Below are 19,416 nucleotides of genomic sequence, written 5' to 3' on the forward strand. Positions count from 1 at the left end.
GTTAATTTAAACATTCGATAAAAATTGAGAGATTGGGAAGTTGAAAGAAAAAAAGATTGCAAATGAACTTGAGTTTTATAACTTTATATGCATTTGGATAGATGGATTGGTATAAATTTGCAAACAAGAAAAATCTAGTGACTAAAAAGATAGCTCTGTGTTTCGAACTCAACAACCCAAAGAAAAAAGAAGCCAAACATTTTTATTGTACCAACAAATGAATTATGAAATTTCTAATTTTTTTTGTATTTATATGTTATTTACAAGATACAAAATTTTTTTGGAGGCCCCTTCAAGGTGTGAGCCCTAAATGGGCGCCTACTTGAGTTATTCTCATGACCGACCCTGTTCATAATTAATAACAATATATTCATTGATATTTTTATAAATTTACGTATCAATATTTTTACCAATTTCATTACTTTTAAACACTGAATGATATATTGTCCTTTGAAGATTTGGTAACGATATTTATAGTGATTGCTTACTCTAATGAATAACATGTCGGGGTTGTCAGATGCCGTATCCCATCTAAATATGTTTTCTGGTGTCTTGGTTACACGGGAAGAAATCGATCTCTTTCTAGTCTTATCTCGTTACACTATTCTTTTTAGTTTGCCTATTATAATTAGTGGTATTTATTTTCATTTATATACTAAAATTGAGAGCCTATTTAGTATCCTACTAAAAAAATTTATAATTCTCAAAAACAACTCGGATGAACTTCTTGTTATAACAGTTTTTTCTACAACCCAAAAACTTATTTGATATCTAATCTTAAAGGACTTAGGCAATGTAACTCAAAAACTTGTCTATACAAAATCATTAGGTGGCGGTGGCTGAGGGAGGATATTAAGGTCTGGCGGGGATCCGATAAACGACCCGGAAAATACTCACCAAGACCCAATATCTTGACGACTTGATTTGGAACTCTCAATTTCACACATCATACTATGAAATCATGTTGTCTTCAGGTGGGTTTTGTTCACATATATGGTGGTGGGTTGCTAATTTCAAATGTTGCCATTGCAATTGAGCAAATTGAGTTTGAAATAAAGCTTTGGTAATGGCAAAGAGGTAAGGTTGGGGCATTTGTGTTATTAGAGTGAGAGGATGGTGGGAAGAAAATATCTCTGTCGGCGGAAAGATACATGTCACGGTCGCCGGAGAATCTCTCTTAATCCCGAAAACATATCTCTCATCATCACTAGTTACTCTCAGTTGATGTTCGATGTCGCTGGCCTCATCGCCAAGGTCTTGCGGATGTTGCGAAGAAGAAAAAAATTCAGTAAAAACAAACTTTTGTTGTTCTCAAATTTTAGGCTAATTTTTTTAGCTATTTTGGAGTTCTAAATGTCACTAAACAGGCTTATCAAACAAGTTTTTGAGTTGTGAATTGAGAAATAGTTTTTTGGTTAAAAACTTGGAACTATAATGGAATACCAAACGGGCTCTTAAGTTTTTCAACCTTTCAAGATAAGTTCAATACTAAATTGTGACTGAATGTGGTTTAGGTTACTTCTCCATCTTCAATATCTTAGTATAAAAAAAATTTCTCAAAAAATATCTTTGTATAAAAATTGGTTAAAAAAAAAAAGGAAAAATAATGAAAAGGGCTTGAAAACTTTGAGTTTTAATCAAAAGAACAAAAAGGTGTTGTAAGTGAATAGTGTCTGGAATGAATTCTTAGAGTAAAATTATTATTTTTTGTTAAAATGAACAGTATCGAGACTGTTTCGTTAAAATTCTCTAAAAAAATGGGTATATTATGAAATCATAGATACAAGCTCTCTTACCCAATTTGGGCCAGTTTGAATTAAAAAAGCAAATTTGGTCAGTATGTGGGCCCTCAATTGCGCAATGGGCCTTGGCCTATGTTCAAGCTAGGTCCAAATATTTTTGTTTTGTTATTCTTTTTCAATAACTTGAAGCCACCTTCATTTGACGAGGATCACATTGACGAGGATCTTATCTCAAGATAAACAAGGTACGTACTAATTTTTAGAAAAAATTAATGAAAATAGTTTGAAAAATTTGAATTTTAATGATAAGGACAAAATAGTGGGGAGTGGGGAGTGTCGATGTGGGTTATTGGAGAAATTGGGGTTGATGGGAAAATTAGGGTTACTAAAGAGCGGTTGTGGGTGTCAGCCGGGAAGGGGGAGGAGGTTGCATAAGAATTAGGGTTTTGTGTTCTAGTTGAGGGAGAAAGACAGGGATAGGGATGGGGCCCAAGAATTATTTGTTTTTTATTGTTAAATAAAAAACAAATAATTTATTTTTTAATTTTTATTTCAATTAGTGAAGGAGTGGACCCTACTCTCACCACATCAGCATTTAATAGAAAAATTGACGGATGTATGACATCGCAATAAATTCAAAAGATGAGATGTGACATTGCAATGTTTAAAATATGAGGTATACAATTGTTATGCGACTTATAATTGAGGTGATTTTTTGTAATTTACCTAATTATCTGATATCTTTGTGTTTTGGTTACATGGGAAGAAATCAATCTCTTCTTAGTCCTATATCGTTACACTATTTTTTTCAGTTTGTCTATTTACAGCTAGTGATATTTGTTTTCGCTTGTGATTAAATTTTTAAATTTTTTTTGACATTTCTTGATGAGTTTGATGCTAAATTGTGACTCAATAATTGTATAGTTTAGGCTATCATGAAATTAATAAAAAATATGGTTGTATAAAAATAAATAATAAAAATTTTTGGTATATCATGAAATCATGGAGACAAACTCTCCTTTCCCAAAAATTGGCCAGTTTCAATTCCCCCCAAAAAAAAAAAAAAAAAAAAAAAAAAAAAAAAAGAGGCAGGCCATAGTAATAATTTGTGGGCCCCCAATTAAGCGATGGGCAGTTGGACCTATTTTATAGGTTGGATGGCCCTTGCCCTATGTTGAAACTAGGTCCAAATATTTTGTTTTAATATTCTATTTCGAAACTTGTAGCTAACGTCATTTGACTAGGGTTTCATGGCATCGCACGTGATAACAGCACCAGTGCAAGAATATATAGTAGTTTTTGTTTGTTTGAAACTTCAATAGTAAAATGTAAAATTATGTTCAAATGTCCACTGTCAATGGCATAAATTTAATTGATCAAAGTCAATTAAAGTGATAATTACAGAAGTCGTATTACTATCTTTACATGAAATAATAAATCCTTTTGATTAAATATCTGGTTCATTGTTAGTTCATTTTTGGAGTTGGTATTGCTTGTTGTCAAATAGTGTCTTTATGGGTATATGTGTAGAAGTTTTAATCAATAAAGGATTTTTTTTTCTGGCTTTGGAGTGCCATTTCAATCATCTGAGTTTGAGTGTGGATGACTTCAAGACTTGGATGCGTTCATTTGCTTATTCTCAAGCATGTCTCACTCTAAAATCTACATGTACGATGACAATTAGTTTGGCCATGTTGTACTTTTATTTTATGTTAAGGTTTCTTTGGATTAAGGACCTCTTTTTCGTTGTGTAATTTTGGTGTTAGATTTGTCGCCTCTATCGTTTTGTGGCAAAATTTTACCCCTCCACTTAGTTTGGTAGTTATGTAGGGGTTTAACTTATTTATTAGTTGTGTAAATTAATTTCCACATTAAGAAATTGGTCACTGAAAAAGTTGTACCCATGCGACACCCTTATGTATTTGTTCCATTCGTACTTAATAAATCGTTGCTTGTCAAAATTTATTTATTTTATTGATAACCTCTTGAATGTTGTCTTGAATAACCTCTTTGATATTTATATCGGTTCTTAGTTTTATAATAAAACCTCTTTGGAATTGTCACCCTTGCAGTCCAGCAAAACACATTGGTACAACTCATCATGCAATATGCTCAAGCAAATATCTGAACCCTATAGTGTTTGTTTTATCCCCAAAAACAAGAACAAAAACAAGAATTGTATCATCGAAATCAGCTTCACTGAAATTTTCCAGAATCTACATACACACAAGTACACAGAGAAAAATATATGAAATTGCATGTATAAATAGGTGAGAACCAACCCAACAAATTGCCAACCAATTCAGCTTTCCACTGTTCGTCGGTCCAGCTTTCGTGCATCAACAATTTATACAAAAAATGACTTTCCAGAACCAAAAGCTTGCAGCTATTTTCTTCATTTGGGTCACAGTTGCTAGCATGGTGCTGGCTGTTTCTGCAGAAGTTAGCTCTCCAGCCTCTCCCCCATCTGCAGCACCAAGTTCTCTAACTACAGCGTTTCCAGTGTGGATGCTGATTGGTTTTCTAGGGTTCATCATTTTTCTCTTTTAAGCCTTTTGGCTTAGGCTACGTTACCATGTTTGTGTTGCTGCTGAATCTTCTGATGTGCATGCCAAACATGTCATATACGGTTTTCTGAAATAATGTGTGTAGCAGCTTTGCTTACGCATTTCATATACGATTTTCCCCTTTTTTGTTGTAATTTTTCCGTATAATTATCTATCAAGTGAATTCCATATATTGAGTTAGTATTGTGTAGTACTGGAACACGTTGTGTGGTATAATCAATTCCATTCTGTGAATTGGTTATTGATATTAGACTTTAAAGTATAAACTCGTTGTCCACTCGTATTTTGAACTAGTGAGACCATCCATTATCGTACAATAATTTTGTAGTAGATCGACTGTGCTTCAAAAGACAACGGCAGAGGAGAATAAGGAGGCACTTCCTCTCCTTCAATATAGGGAACCAAAACAAGTTAAAGACGAAGTCTGCAAGTAGCTCGGATGATATTCCTCCCCAAACTTTCCTATTTTCGACCAAGTGAATTGAAAAGCCAACTTGTAAGGAGCTGCCGTTCCCTTTAAATTTTAATTTTAGCTAATTACCTTTAAGAGCTTTTATAATTGGCCAATTTTCCTTCTAAACTTTAATGTTAGTCAAATACTCCCTTGAACTTTTATAATTGGCCAATTTACCCTATGATGCTAGATTTTTGAACTTTTATTCATCTTGGTCATGTGCATGGGAATGACAATTGTCTGAGGTAAAAGTGTAATTTTATCAGTATGTGGTCAACATATGTTTTTTCTTCTGCTTCTTCTTCTTCTCTTCCGTTAGTTCACTACATATACTTTTTCTTTGAATTTTACCCTAATATGGACAACTATAAATGTTCTCCATGGTCTTGCTTTTTCAGCAACATATTGGGGTCGTGACGCCATTTCATTAGCCTGCCTTGTGACTTGACTCACATGACCATCTCGGTTCACCTATATTAATTCAAGATCCAAATTCGAATAAGAAAAGTAATTACTTATCTCAACAAATTCATTAATGAAAAGTGACCAATTATAAAAGTTCATGGGAGGAATCAACTAAAATGAAAGTTAAGGGGGAAATTTGCCAATTACAAAAGTTCAGAAGAATAATCGGCTAGAATTAAAGTTGAAGAGGAAGTTGGCCAACTATAAAAATTTAGAAAGATAATTGGTTAAAATTAAATTTAAAGAAAAATTGAATGCGCCTTACAAATTGGAGAGAAATTGGCAAATATCTCTAAACAAAATCATAATAGTACACATTCAGATTATGGGCCTCGGCTCGTTCAACAATACTATCTCCCAAGGCCCAATGTGCTCACAATTCTTCTAAAAAGAATGAGACTAGGAGAAAGAACTAAAAAAAGGAGCGAAAGAGTTGAACGACGACTGTGACGATCGGGAGGAAAAGCGGCGGTGTAAAAATGGCGGAAGAAAGGAATGCGGCGGAAGGAAGCAACGCCAGAGCAAGCACGCGGAGAAGACGACGGACATGGTTGAAGAGGAAAGAGAAATGGTTGGTAGTGCTCGGCGTAGTTCTCCACGCCGTTTACATGCTCAGCATCTTCGACATCTACTTCAAGTCCCCCATTGTCCACGGCATGGATCCCGTCACCCCCCGCTTCTCCGCCCCCGCAAAACGCCTCGTTTTGCTCGTCGGTACGTCCAATTTTCCCGCTAAAATTCCCTCTGTTTATCATTCGAGTGGGCTTTGAAAAGTTTGGAGCTTCTGCTGCAGCTGATGGGCTGAGAGCCGACAAATTCTTCGAGTCGGATTCCGACGGGAACTTCAGAGCGCCGTTTCTGAGAAGCGTGATGATAGAGAAAGGTCGGTGGGGAGTGTCACACGCTCGTCCGCCGACGGAGTCGAGGCCTGGACATGTTGCTATCATTGCTGGGTTCTATGAGGATCCCAGTGCTGTTACGAAAGGTTCAATCTTTTTTTTTTTTTTTGGCCAGCATTTATACAGATGCAAATTGGTTTTCTGAAGAAACCAAAATCGTTTTTTTCAGGGTGGAAAGCTAACCCTGTTGAATTCGATTCGGTTTTTAATCGAAGCCGGCATACTTTCTCTTATGGTAGTCCCGATATAGTCCCCATTTTCTGTGCTGCATTGCCTCACACCACCTGGAATAGTTACCCTCATGAATTTGAAGACTTTGCTACTGGTTTGATTTCAAACTTTCATCACATTTTTCAATTACAACATGTTATCTCTGTTTTATTTTACTGGTTGATTTCAGTCTTTCAGCACATTGATTAGTGAAGTTTAAATATTTGTTAATAGCTTATAATTCTTTCTTTTATCAATTTGTATGTGTCAATGGCATGCAGATGCTTCCTTTTTGGATGAGTGGTCTTTCGATCAATTTCAGAGCCTTCTGAATCGGTCCAAAGAAGACCAAAAGTTGAAGGAGTTACTCTTACAGGATAATCTTGTTGTGTTTTTGCACTTACTCGGCTGTGACTCAAATGGTCATGCGCATAGGCCTTTTTCGTCCATATATCTCAATAATGTTGCGGTTGTTGATAGTATAGCTGCAAGGGTTTATAATCTTCTGGAAGATTATTACAAGGACAATCGTACTGCATACGTGTTTACTGCTGATCATGGAATGCATGATAAAGGTTGGATTTAATTCGTTTTCACTTTTATAGAAACTTTTTGCTTCTCTTTTCTCACCGAATTGTTATAAGTTTTGAACTTATACATCATTTTTTTCCCTTATAACAGTTCTTACGTGTTATAATTTTACTGATAGGCAGCCATGGAGATGGACATCCTTCAAACACTGATACTCCCCTAGTTGTTTGGGGAGCAGGTGTTAAACATCCGAAGCCAGTCTCCAACCATTCTGATTGCAGTTTTCGTTTTGTCGATGATCATATGCATGATGCGCCGACACCTAAGGAATGGGGCCTTCATGGCATTGAAAGGGTGGATGTTAATCAAGCTGATATTGCCCCTCTCATGGTTGTACAATTTGTTTTCCCAACTTTTCCCCCTTTAAACTCCCTTTCAAGTTGTATCACTCTTATTTGCTGATTGAGTTTTCTGGCAGTCATCTCTTCTCGGTTTGCCTGGTCCTGTAAACTCAGTTGGAAGTTTACCTCTTGATTACATAGACATGTCAAAGGTATAGTCAACCAGTTTGATGGAAGACTTTTTTCTTTTTGTTGTAAAGGATGTGTAATGTTATCACTTTTATCTTTGCCTGCATACGCCTATTGTATTGGATGAGTTTTATGGTTAATTGGTAGACAACTGAGCTTTCTCTTTTTGTTTCATTTTCCAGGAAGATGAAGTTGAAGCTGTGGTTGCCAACACAAAGCAAATTCTCAACCAGTTCCTTCGGAAGTCACGTATCCTTTTGTTTCTGATTATATATTTATATATGTACATAAATATATTTATGTGCTATATATGACAAGAAGGCATCACTTTCTTTAATCATAAAATATCCAATTCGTTTAACGAAATAGCATATTAAGGTTAAAACTTAAAACTGTTGTTATATCTGCTTCTACTGGAGTTTTGAGGAACGAAAGGAGGTAGAGACGCCCTTTTTTATATCTTGGATTTCTTGACAAAGTTAGAAACAAAGGAGGCAAATTCATTATATTTTAAGCCTTTCAAACCACTGGCCGATTATTCCTCCCTATTGGATCAGATTGAGGATCTAATATCTAATGGAGACTATGAAACTGCAAGGAAGCTGTCTGAAGATCTCAGGGATTTGGCTCTGAAGGGACTTCACTATTTCCAAACTTATGATTGGCTGATGCTCATGACAGTAATTATTCTTGGGTATATTGGTTGGATGACCTATATTCTTCTCCATGTGCTGCAATCTTATACTCCATTGGCAGGGTATATGTTTAGAAAGGAGCAAACAGATCACCCAACAGATAATACCAGAAAGGTAATCTTTGTGTAGTCTTGACCTCTTGTAAAGCTTTAATAGTGATTTCTAAATTGAAGGACAGAATTCTGAAAACAGAGATGTTTTTCTCTAAAAGAAAGAAACTAAAATATGTTCATGAATATATTACATGTGAAATCTGAACAACTAGAAGTGCTAATATTCACTATGTAATGTAACCCACAAATCTCATTGTTTGCTGCAGGTACAACTTTGTGGATGCCTTTTCCTGGGACTACTCAGTATAGTACTGTTTATGGAGCGTTCTCCTCCTCTTTACCATGCATACACGTCAATGACAGTATTCCTGTGGACACAAATATTTAGTGAATATCGGTTCATCAAAGCATTATGGAAAGAGTTACATGGAAGAAGAATCAATTACTTTGTGAAAATTCTAGCCACTGGTGCTTTCTCAGTATTCATTCTTGAATTCCTGGTATTGAATCAGAACCATATTTTTTCACACTGCAAGCCATGGGAAATTGTACTCTACAATCCTGAACAGCGTATTTTGGTAATTTCTGCAGGTTAATAGCTTTACTGAGAGGAAGCTATACACTTGGTGTTTCCTAGTTTCCGGAGTCGTATCCTTTCTTTATCTCTTAAAATCGATTCCCCGGAGATCTGGCATACCAATCTTTGCCTGTGCTGCATGTTGGTTCTTGTCTGTGTTTACATTGATGCCAGCAGAAATTCCCGATAATAATCATCTAGTGTAAGTCATCTTAATTCTTGAATGTTTCTCTGTGGTGCGTATGTGTGTTGGGGTGGGGGTTACTTCAATTATAAATGTAACGAACTTCAGAAATGAACCCAATCTCTAATTCAAACAATACCCTTATTGTGCTCACATTTTTTTATGGGCAAGCTGGGTTTAGTTGAGATTTCCTTCTTTCTTCTCATTTGTTAACTTTTTAAATGAAATACAAATTGCCAGAAGGGAGGGTAAACCTGATATGTGTTCAAAGCAGAACCCAGCACGTGCCAATTTTACTATTTGCAAGAACTTAAATCAGCTTTGATAGTTGTGTTGGTTAGGTTTGCGTAAAATTAAGAAATAAATTGAATGCAGCTATGATTAATCAACTAAGATTAAGTTAAATTATCGTCTTGAAAAGATTATGCTAATTATGAACCTTTTGTGACAAATCATGTTTGCAGGATTTGGAGTGGAGTTATGATTATTATGATCGGAGTAGCTGCTAGATTGCTAGATCTGCGTACTGAAGGAAAGTATTGGCTAAGTATCTGTAATCATGACAAGAAGAAACCTAAATTTCCCATGCTCTTCCAGTTACAGGTGTTTAACCTATCTCTGTCCTCGGTTGGTATGGAAACAAAGCTTAACGTATCATGTAACTTAACAGATCTGGAGATACATTTGATATTTATGGAATGTTTTGGAACTTTGTGAATTAGGCTCTTTTGGTTGGATTGTCATCCGTGATGGTGTCAATATCAACCTCTCACAGAACTGAGAACCAAGAACTACTCGCTTTGCACCAGATCATAAATTGGTCCTTCGCTGGTATGGGTTTTCACTCTTCCCTTTTAGGGCCTTTTTACATATCCGACTTGTTAGTTCTTTTCTCTTTGTAATTGGTATGTCAGTTTACAGGTAACTGCAAATATCATTTCTGTTTATATTGATCTTTAATTTGTCTGGTCATAGGTTTCTCGATGGTACTTCCATTATTTTCAGCAAATGGCCTCTTGTCCCGTCTTACTTCCATATTTCTCGGTTTTGCGCCCACTTTTCTTCTATTATCTATCGGGTACATTCCGTTTATATGCTAGCTTATAGTTGACTTCATTTAACAGATTTTTTTTAATATGAGGAATGTTAGGTTGAATTTTTTTTTTATTTTTTATCTTTTTGCTCATTCTCTAGACCTATGCAGATATGAAGCTGTTTTCTACGGTGCTCTGGCTCTTGTACTCATCTCTTGGATACTAGTTGAAAACACACTTATTTACTCAAGTAAGGTGAGAAGGTTGTCAAGTTCCTTTAGTGGTATGGAGGAAAATGTCATACTTGATGGTAGATACTTACAGCTGTCTGATGTGAGAATTCCGTTGATCTTTGTAAGTCCTATCCTTTTTCTTTTTGTTAAAATACTGAAAGATTTATCTGATTGTTCGAGAAATTTAACTATATACATTGCCCAATTTTTTTAATAATGTAACTGCTCATCATTCATATTGTATGTCTCCGATGTCTTTTGTGGTTTTAGATGGTTTTATTCAATGTTGCTTTCTTTGGAACGGGAAACTTTGCAAGTATAGCAAGTTTTGAGATTTCATCAGTGTATCGGTTCATTACTGTCTTCAGTGTAAGTGAAGGTTGAACTTTCCTGAGCATTTATCAGATTAATTGTCACTACTTACCTGATACCATTTGCTTCTAATTTCAGCCGTTTCTCATGGCCGCCTTACTTATCTTCAAGTTATTCATTCCATTCCTGCTAGTCATGTAAGTCCAGTTACAATTTTGCGTGTGATGCGTGGCTACAAGTTGTCGAAACATCCTTCTTTATTGACGCTGTTAATTATGCCATTGGAAAATGCGTTTTACTAGCATGTATAGGAAATTGTTTTTCTTTTAAGCCATAAGAAGTTGTAAGCAATTGTGATTCTCAACTTCTCATATAATTTGTGTTCGACTGACGTGCAGATGCGTATTCAGTGCAATAACAAAGCTAAACCGACTTCCACGTTTGGCATGCTATTTTCTCGTTATACTATTTTCGGATGTAATGACCATGCATTTTTTCTTCCTGGTAAGTTACTATATTCTTCAGATTTTGAATTTGTAACTTTTTCTCGCTGCTTCCGTCTCCTATAACAATACGAGATTACCCAACAAAGTAACATTTAAACACAGATATCTGATCCACACCGCATACCATACTATACATACCACACTTGCATGGACGAATGCTTCTTATTTTACAGCATCCGATCAATAATTTCTAGCAAACCTTACTGACCGTTTTGATTACTATCAGGTCCGGAATACAGGAAGTTGGATGGAAATTGGTAACAGTATCAGCCATTTCGGAATCATGAGTGCTCAAGTTGTCTTTGTGCTTTTGCTCTTTGCTCTCACAAACATATACACAAAGGATATCGACATTGGTTCAGTGGACCGCTCCTCTCGGAAAGCAATGTAAGTCGTGGTAAATTGGGACTTTGGGCATCAAAATAATTCACCAGTTTTCCGGAAAAGCGAGCATTAACGTTGCCAAGGCGCACCCTTGCGATTCGAAGAGAAGCTTCCCATTCGACAATAATTTGCCCTTTATTCCTACAATTGCTGATTGCTAGTGGAAGAGAGAACCAGCAACGGGATTTTCCAAGTGTTCCCCAAAGTTCGGTCGTCCGCAGCGCAATGGGATGGCATCTTACAAAGTTCGATTGAAATTTTGGCACTCTTCTCACATGTCCTGATTGTTTAGATATTCATTAATCAATTTGTATCTAAAATTTTCAAGTAGAAACTCCTCTTTTGGCTGTCTGAAATATTTGATTGAACATGGATTAATGTTTTAAAAAACGAGCCTTGAGGTGCACCTGGGCGGCTTTGGAAGTGGGGCGGTGATGAAAACACCTTTGCTTAGCTGGAGTAGACTTAAACTCGCTTTAGACGTGGTCGAAATGTGCTTGAGATGGTGGACTGGGCCTTTGAAAAAAAAAACCGTGCAAGTTCAATTCAACTAGACTATATGACATACCCCTCCAAGTTCAAGTAGCCGGAGTAGACTTAAACTCGCCTAGACATGGTCGAAGAGTGCCTGAAATGTTGAACTGGGCCTCTAAAAAAAAAAAAAAAAACACGCAAGTTCATTTCAACTAGACTATATGGCATACCCCTCCAAGTTCAAGTAGTTAGAATAGACTTAAAATTGTCTAGATGTGGTCGAAACGTGTCTAAGATGTTGGACTGGTCTTCAAAAAAAAATTAAAAAAAAAACCCGCGCAAGTTCAATTCAACTAGACTATATGACATATCCCTCCAAGTTCAAGTTCAAATAGACTATATGGCATACCCTCCAACTAGACTATATATTAACAATTTTAGGTTGCGTGAGACAATAGTCTCATACCTCGAAACTTTTAACTTGGCGGAGTTATCCATGAAAAACCTTGACTTCGCCTTCGCCTTTTAAAACATTGTGATAAATTAAGTATTACTATCTTCCACTTTAAAACAATAAAGGTCGGCCCTCTGTTAGAAAAAATTCTTGGCTATGAACGACCACCACATGGTTGTCCAACCGCACAAACAAAACACCCATTCTCGCCGATGGTCCCACCCTGTGACCCTCGCACGCGTACGAGCGTCTGACGATTGCTCCTTTGTAAAGTCGAAGAAAGGAAAACGACAACATTGTATTATCGGTAGGCGAATTCAGAGAAAAACAGAAGGGTCAACGGACATTCCACAGCCCTCGGATTTCCTTGTTAGATTTCTTTGGAAATTTCAACGTATTCTTCCGCGAATGTTCAGTCGTTAAAATTAAATTAAATATTCTGGATATTTTCGTTGCGTAGGAACGAAGCAGGTAGCAAAAGGGGTTCAAAAACGACCACGACCAAGACTTTCCGGTGCATGACTTGGCGGGAAGTTTCCTCGTTGGGCCATTTTAAGTGGTGGAACAACGTCGTCCATAATAATTTCATAAAATTATTATTCGAACTCTCTCGTTAAAATTGAACAAAAATGAAACAATAGGGGAAATTTAGTAATTACATAAATATGAATTTTACTGTTTTTTTACACCAACCTTACTGCAATAATGTTAACATAGTATGCCCTATTTAAAAACTAAAGATAGATAAAAAAGGGTAATGTTAGATTAAATTTGGAGGTAAAATTTTATAAGCATGTAAGTTGATAATTTGTTCATTACTTAAACGTTGATAAACGTGTTCATTTTTATTTGTGATACATTATTTAATTTGTAAATTTTATCGACAAACTTAATCTGCCTTGCATTATCCAGAAAAATAATATGTCTGCTTTCGAAGAAACTGCCCCTTCATTGACTAATCACACTCCTTAATTGAAAACAAAAAATCAAATGAAATGAGATTGTTCACACAAGTGTAATAAGAAAGTATTGATTCCTCGTCTATATAAAGAAAGATGCGAACCATTTGGTTTCCAAAGACACGAACCATTTGGTTTCCAAATCTCTCAATCTACTGTATTCTTAAGCAGATCGGCAAAAGCTCGAAGATGAACAACGTGTAAGTCAACTTCAAACTCCTCCGATCCTGGCTTTTTTTTTTTTTAACCCCTTGTCATTGATTTTTCTTATGTTTAGTTAGATCAAAGTACAGGCTCGTTTGGAAAGATTTTTAATATGACTTAAAAACACTTTTAAAGAAACTATTTATGAATGCTTCTTGTAAGAAGCACTAGTTATGTGCTTCTTATATGAAGTACTTCAAGTGTTTTTCCAATATTCATTTGTATTTTTACTAAATATTGGTTCTAAAAATATTTTTATAAAAAAAAAAATGATTTTAGTCAATTTAAAAACAGTTCCAAACGAATCATACGATTTTGCTCAATGTAGTTTGGTGAAATCCCACTTCGATCCATGTAGTGTCGATTGTCGTGATTAAGCAGACATTTTTAGAACGACTTCTGGAATGATTAAAAGTATTTTCAAATAATTGAAAGTTTTTGTGGTTAATTTTTGAAGAAAAACTTATTAAACTTTTCTAGATAGTAGAAGCTCTTTTTGGAGAAGCATAAGCTATGTACAGCTTTAAAAAGCACTTCCAAGTTTTCAAGTACTTTTTCGAGAAGCACTTGAATATTTTATAAACATTTCTCTATGTTTGCAGTAAAAAAGAAGAGCTTATGAGTAAAATATTTCTCACATAAGCAATAATTTAATAATTATCCCTAGAGTTTAACAAAGTATGAAACTTCATTCTTACATGTGTTTTTCTAAAGTGACCTTATTAGACCAACTTCAATGGTTGGGCTAAAAGCCAAATTTTTTAGCCCATAAAATTTAGCTTTTAGCCTAGAAACAGTTTTTCTGCTCCAACCCTTCTATCCTAAAATTTTAGCCTGAGATTATTAAAGAACGAACTTAGGCTATTTTTTTTCTTAAATTACTTTTTTTTAAATAAATATGTAGACTATCGTAAATTAATTTTATGAATATTTTAATCCAAAAATATTTAAATTATGATAAATATTGAAAAATCACTAAATTTTCCACAAAGCAAGCTGTCAACTTAATACAACCGATAATTCATAAATCACATAATTAATAAACTATATAAACTTAATACAAATGACAATTAATAAACTTAATTAATAAAGCACATAATTCATGTACTACATAAACTTAATAATCATATCCACCATCCTCACTTGGGATGGACTTTGTGATTGAATTGGGATATAGGGTTCAGAGGATTCATCATCTTAAAACGTACTGCTTGAGGCAGACTTTCGCAAAATTTCCTTTTACTTACTACGTAAGAACTTTTTCCTCTCTGGTGTGTATTTGCTGAGGTCCTCCATCATCAAATTAACTTCAACCTCTCTTGCTCCCTATCTGAGATTTCCTTCATTTGCAAACACATTCGGGTCTTTTCTTCTTGGCGAGTGCTATGGGTTTCGTTCAATTTTGCAGGTCCAATTACGACCTCTAATTTGCTCTCTTGCCATGTTGAACAATTTGGAAATTGAAAGAAATGGTAGAAAGATAAATTGGAAGAATCGTAGAAGAAAATTGAGTTTTGTGTGGATATTTGAACAAATACATAGGTATTGATAGAGTTTTTGGATGAATTTTGAGTTAAATATATTTTTTAAATTATTTTAGCCATTGGATTCAATATATTTAAAATAACATATTATAAAAAAATGAAATTTGAATCTAGACCGTTGGATCAACCAACGGTCCTTGAATAACAATCCTTGGATGTAATTATAGCCATCGAGAGCCCATGTGGGCGGCCGACACACGACCTGACAGAGGAGCCCACCCTGTCAGGAAACCTTTGCAGGCGCACGGGTGGGGCCCGTTGGAGCGGGGATGGTCCGAGACTGGCCCAATTGCCAGCTAGTCCACTCGCACGAGGGGGAATTTTTTTTTTGGGGGGGGGGAGCTATTTGGCCCAATTTTAGCATTTGGCTTTTAGCCCAATGTTTTAGCTTGAGTTGGCCCAATTTTAGCATTTGGCTTTTAGTCCAATGTTTTAGCTTGAGTTGGAGAGTGTTTTGTGGGGGGGGGGGGGGGGAGGATTTGGGGAAAAATTTGGCATTTAGCCCACCATTGGAGTTGGTCTTACGAGCACAAAGAAATATTTCTAGAACATCCATGTATACACTGTTATGGCATGCTTACGTAAGAATAATTGAAATAAAAAAGCAGAATTGAATTTTGACTACAAAATATTATTGTGTTTATCAAATATTAAGGAATAAAAAAATTCGTGGGATCCATGCAAATTTTGGAATCGAATTCCAAAATTTGGAAGAATTGGATTCCAAGTTATTGGGGAAACCAAAATAGATTCTCATTTGAACTCCAGGTTATTGGGGAATTGGAGTGAATTTTTCCTTCTTATTATACCCTCATTTATTTCTGAAACTTCAAAATTGCCCTTTGTATGTACCCCATCCCAAATTTTATTCTCTCAGCGAAAAAAAAAAAATTCAAATACAAAACTAAATATTTTATCACAAAGTTTAAAATAAAATAAAATAAAGTATTAACCAATAAAAAATAACATATAAAATATATTACTAGAATAAAGGTATTTTAATAATCACATTATTTTTCATTCCGATTCATGTGAATTAGTAAACAACTTATATGGTTCGATATTATTCTTACTTCAATTCTTGAAAAATTTAATAAACAGTTTCAACATGAATTTAATTCAAATTTCACCCCGTTTTAACTTCTCAATCCCTCTTATTCTGATTACGAATTAGTAAACGAGCCATTAAATTTTCCTACCAAATGTAATCAAAAGTACTCTAAGTACTCTTGGTTGTTAGATTGACATTTTTAACTATTTCAAAAGCAGTTCCAAGCATGTTTGTCATTATGGTTGAGTGGTATTTTCTTACACACTCCTTTTCCTTCAATTTTTGTTGGTGGTGACAGAATTAGCAGTGCTGGGCTTGAACTAGCAAATGTGCTGGTGACTTCTCCTCCCCTGCACCAGTCGTGGGATGCAGTTCAGAAGCAAAAGCTCCACACAGCTGCTGATCCGAATGCACAAATGGCCTTATACATTAGTGAAACAAAGCACTCGAACACCACCATCATATCTTTTCTTACTTCACCCATCACGCTTCAAGATCAACAAGCAATGATTTCATCGACGACTCTCAAGGACGCAAATTTTCCTCTCTTTGAGTTTTTGTGCAACAAAGACACCCCATGTTTCTCCGTCAATGGATTGGCAATCAACTTCTTCGCCTTGTATCACACCACCCTCGATCTTCTACTAACAAGGGTGCGTATTGTTCTCTATGATAACTGGTAAAGTTTAAACCGCTTCGACAACTATTAATATTAGTGAGAAACAATTAAAAATCAAAGTTATAATGTTAGATTACTCGTCGCTTAATTAGTTTGGCTTTTTAGACATTTGTTAACGTTGGTGAGAAACACTTATAAAACCCTCATTAATAGTGTTACAAGAGCCGAATATAGTAACAGTTGAGTCCATTTTTTGTTTGTTTTAAAACCGAGTTTTAAGTGTTTTTCACTATGAAGTTTGAGGAACTTATTTGAAAAGACTTCTCCGGTTGGTTCAGTAACAAGTAGCTTTTATGTAATAATTCAGCTGGTAGAAAGCAGCAATTCCCACTCATTGATACTTATCACTGGACATTCTTTTGGAGGCTGTGTAGCTACCCTTTTCACCTTATGGCTGCTACAAAGCCTCAACTTGTCGAAAGCGAAATGTCCCCTTTGCATCACTTTCGGTTCACCCTTGACCGGTGACGAAAAACTCCGACAATGCGTGTTGCAATTCTCAAAATGGAGTTCTTGCTTCTTGAACGTAGCCTCTATCAACGATCCTGTACCTAGAGCCTTCCTAACCACTTCGCAAGCAAGTGACTATAAGCCTTTCGGAACATTCCTATTGTGCTCCGCTTCGGGTTGTTCTTGCTTTGAGGACCCTAATGCCATTTTGCAACTGTTGGTAGAAACCAGCTCTCAGAGTGCTCAAATTCAAGGTCCGAATTCGGGGATTCAGTTTTTCGATTACGGACAGATTTTGAGTGATCTCAAGCTCAAGGCGTTTTCTAGAGATGTCTTTGTGTTGGTTGAAGAGGATAGATTTCCACTTAAAGCTGGAATTAAAACACAATTGGCAGCAATATTTGGAGTTCTCAGCTCACAGGTATCCAACTTTCCACACACAATCATTTGATTTGAAGAGATTTAGAGAAATGGTTTCTGCACAAACCTGTTAATTTCTGTCTTTTGATTCCCTTTAAATTTATTTAGTCCAAATCCCATGTTTTTTTTTCATCCTATATATATTTTTACTTCTACTAACTTTTCTCGCAACTCATTTTGTAAAAGTCATTGCAGCAGCAACAACCCGACATAAATTTCGGCAATCTGATACAAAAGATGGAAACTCAAGAACTTAACCACGCAATCCAGAAGACGCAGGTTTACAGTTCTTTCTGGAAATTTAATGAGATTAAAAAGTACATGGCCTACATGGAATGGTACAAGGCGCATTCCAAAAACATGGGAATTGGATACTATGACAGCTACAAAAACAAGGGTGACACATATGACAGTGATGCCCAAGGGTTCAAGAAGAAGCTCTGGATATACTGGCAGGACAAAGTTGCAGAAGTTGAGAGAAAGCCCCAGAAAGAAGGAGCCACAATGAGTACTGCTTTTCTATATACTGGAACGATTTGCAGAAAGATGATCGAACCGCTTCACATTGCAGACTTCTACAAGGGAGGTGGAAAAGATTACATAAAGGAAAGGCCTCGACATTTCGTTCTGTTGGAGCAATGGTTCAATGAAGACGAGGAAAAGAAGGCAGAGAGAGAGAAGGAAGAAAGGAAGACCCCCCAACCGCACAGCGAAAGCAAGCCCAACTCAAAAGCAAAGACTGTGGCTTCTAGTCTGAATGATGATTCTTGTTTTTGGGCGCACGTCGAGGAAGCGCTTATCTTGTGTAATGAACAAGCGAGTAATCCAAATGCCAAGCAAAAGCTGATTGACTTTGAGCGTTACGTGCTGAATGCACTCCAGAATTTCGCAGTGACGCCTGATATTTTCTTGGGCCAAAGCAGCTTCATGCAATGGTGGAACAAGTACAAAAAAATGGTGGGAAGTGACTATTCCTCACCGCTCGTCGAGGTCATGAAGCGTAACACTTATCGCAAATATGTGGAGGGGGTCTCGGTTCTTGCTGATCTATAATCCAAGATAATTAAGTTTTAAGCAAGCAATTAAAATCAGATAAAGCAAGATTAGTTTTGCTGTATTGCTCATGATCTTCATCGAAAATGGTGTGCAGTACTTGTAGGACTTGTTGGTGCTACCACTTTTGAATATTTTTGTTTGTGGTTTCGTTTTGTTTTGGGCTCTAGCATCTAGCTTTCTTTGTTCAAAGTAAAAGAATGTGTTTTTTTGGTTTGTGGGGGGGGGGGGGGGGGGGGGGGGGTGTGGTGGTTGGTATTGTTTCAATTATGATGTTGTAATTTCCACTTCATAAAGCAATGACACTCGTTGCATTTCGATTTCACTAAGTGTGAGGCCTACTCTAATTTCAGTCTTTCAGCACATTGCTACTAGTGAAGTTTAAATATTTGGTAACTGCTTATGATTCTTTCTTTTATCAATTTGTATGTGTTAATGTAAATGCTTCTAATGAGTCGATATTATACTGTTTATTTTATCTTATTTTTAGTTATAACTAGAGATTTATGCCCGCACGTACAATTTAATAGTGTTTCTACCAGATATATAGCCAATGGAATTAACAATTATTAAAGTTGACTGTCCACTACAACTATCCATTCTGCTATATATCCATTCTCATGCAAAACGTTCAAAAGGATGATAAGAAAATCTTGTGAACATAAATTATAGCTGATGGTATATGTCCGTTCTCTTCTACCATTACAACCAATGAGAAATATCCATTCTCTTCTACCATTAAGATATATAAG

General features: G+C 35.9%; 2 protein-coding genes across 3 annotated transcripts; both read left to right on the plus strand.

Annotated features, from left to right (window-relative positions):
* Nucleotides 1-5,639: 5,639 nt before the first annotated feature.
* LOC137708482 (uncharacterized) lies at nt 5,640-11,782 on the plus strand. Its single transcript, XM_068447568.2, has 18 exons — nt 5,640-5,942; nt 6,022-6,213; nt 6,297-6,452; nt 6,619-6,912; nt 7,047-7,258; nt 7,347-7,421; nt 7,581-7,647; nt 7,882-8,207; nt 8,413-8,646; nt 8,738-8,925; nt 9,372-9,510; nt 9,630-9,738; nt 9,883-9,985; nt 10,112-10,295; nt 10,445-10,543; nt 10,625-10,683; nt 10,885-10,990; nt 11,219-11,782. Exons 1-18 carry the CDS (start codon nt 5,708-5,710, stop codon nt 11,381-11,383), a joined length of 2,943 nt encoding a protein of 980 aa, XP_068303669.2. The 5' UTR covers nt 5,640-5,707; the 3' UTR covers nt 11,384-11,782.
* A 1,545-nt stretch (nt 11,783-13,327) lies between these two features.
* LOC137708844 (senescence-associated carboxylesterase 101-like) lies at nt 13,328-19,076 on the plus strand. 2 transcript variants are annotated; one of them, XM_068448000.2, is made up of 4 exons: nt 13,328-13,463; nt 16,361-16,715; nt 17,049-17,612; nt 17,798-19,076. In XM_068448000.2, exons 1-4 carry the CDS (start codon nt 13,360-13,362, stop codon nt 18,662-18,664), a joined length of 1,890 nt encoding a protein of 629 aa, XP_068304101.2. In that variant the 5' UTR covers nt 13,328-13,359; the 3' UTR covers nt 18,665-19,076. The 2 variants fall into 2 exon arrangements, with proteins under 2 accessions (XP_068304101.2, XP_088544754.1); XM_088688628.1 differs by having other exon boundaries at nt 17,807-18,989.
* Nucleotides 19,077-19,416: the final 340 nt, after the last annotated feature.

This window comes from Pyrus communis, chromosome 17 (genome assembly GCF_041283825.1).
Source record: "Pyrus communis isolate YQ-2024b chromosome 17, ASM4128382v1, whole genome shotgun sequence".
NCBI lineage: Eukaryota > Viridiplantae > Streptophyta > Magnoliopsida > Rosales > Rosaceae > Pyrus > Pyrus communis.

Excerpts from the sequence above, each read along its gene's own strand:
- LOC137708482 (XM_068447568.2), top strand. The coding sequence starts at position 5,708 with ATGGCGGAAGAAAGGAATGCGGCGGAAGGAAGCAACGCCAGAGCAAGC. Across the intron at positions 7,259-7,346 it reads CTGATATTGCCCCTCTCATG|TCATCTCTTCTCGGTTTGCC; the intron begins GTTGTACAATTT and ends GTTTTCTGGCAG. Across the intron at positions 7,648-7,881 it reads CCAGTTCCTTCGGAAGTCAC|AAACAAAGGAGGCAAATTCA; the intron begins GTATCCTTTTGT and ends TGACAAAGTTAG.
- LOC137708844 (XM_068448000.2), top strand. The coding sequence starts at position 13,360 with ATGCGAACCATTTGGTTTCCAAAGACACGAACCATTTGGTTTCCAAAT. Across the intron at positions 13,464-16,360 it reads AGCTCGAAGATGAACAACGT|AATTAGCAGTGCTGGGCTTG; the intron begins GTAAGTCAACTT and ends TGGTGGTGACAG. Across the intron at positions 16,716-17,048 it reads TCGATCTTCTACTAACAAGG|CTGGTAGAAAGCAGCAATTC; the intron begins GTGCGTATTGTT and ends GTAATAATTCAG.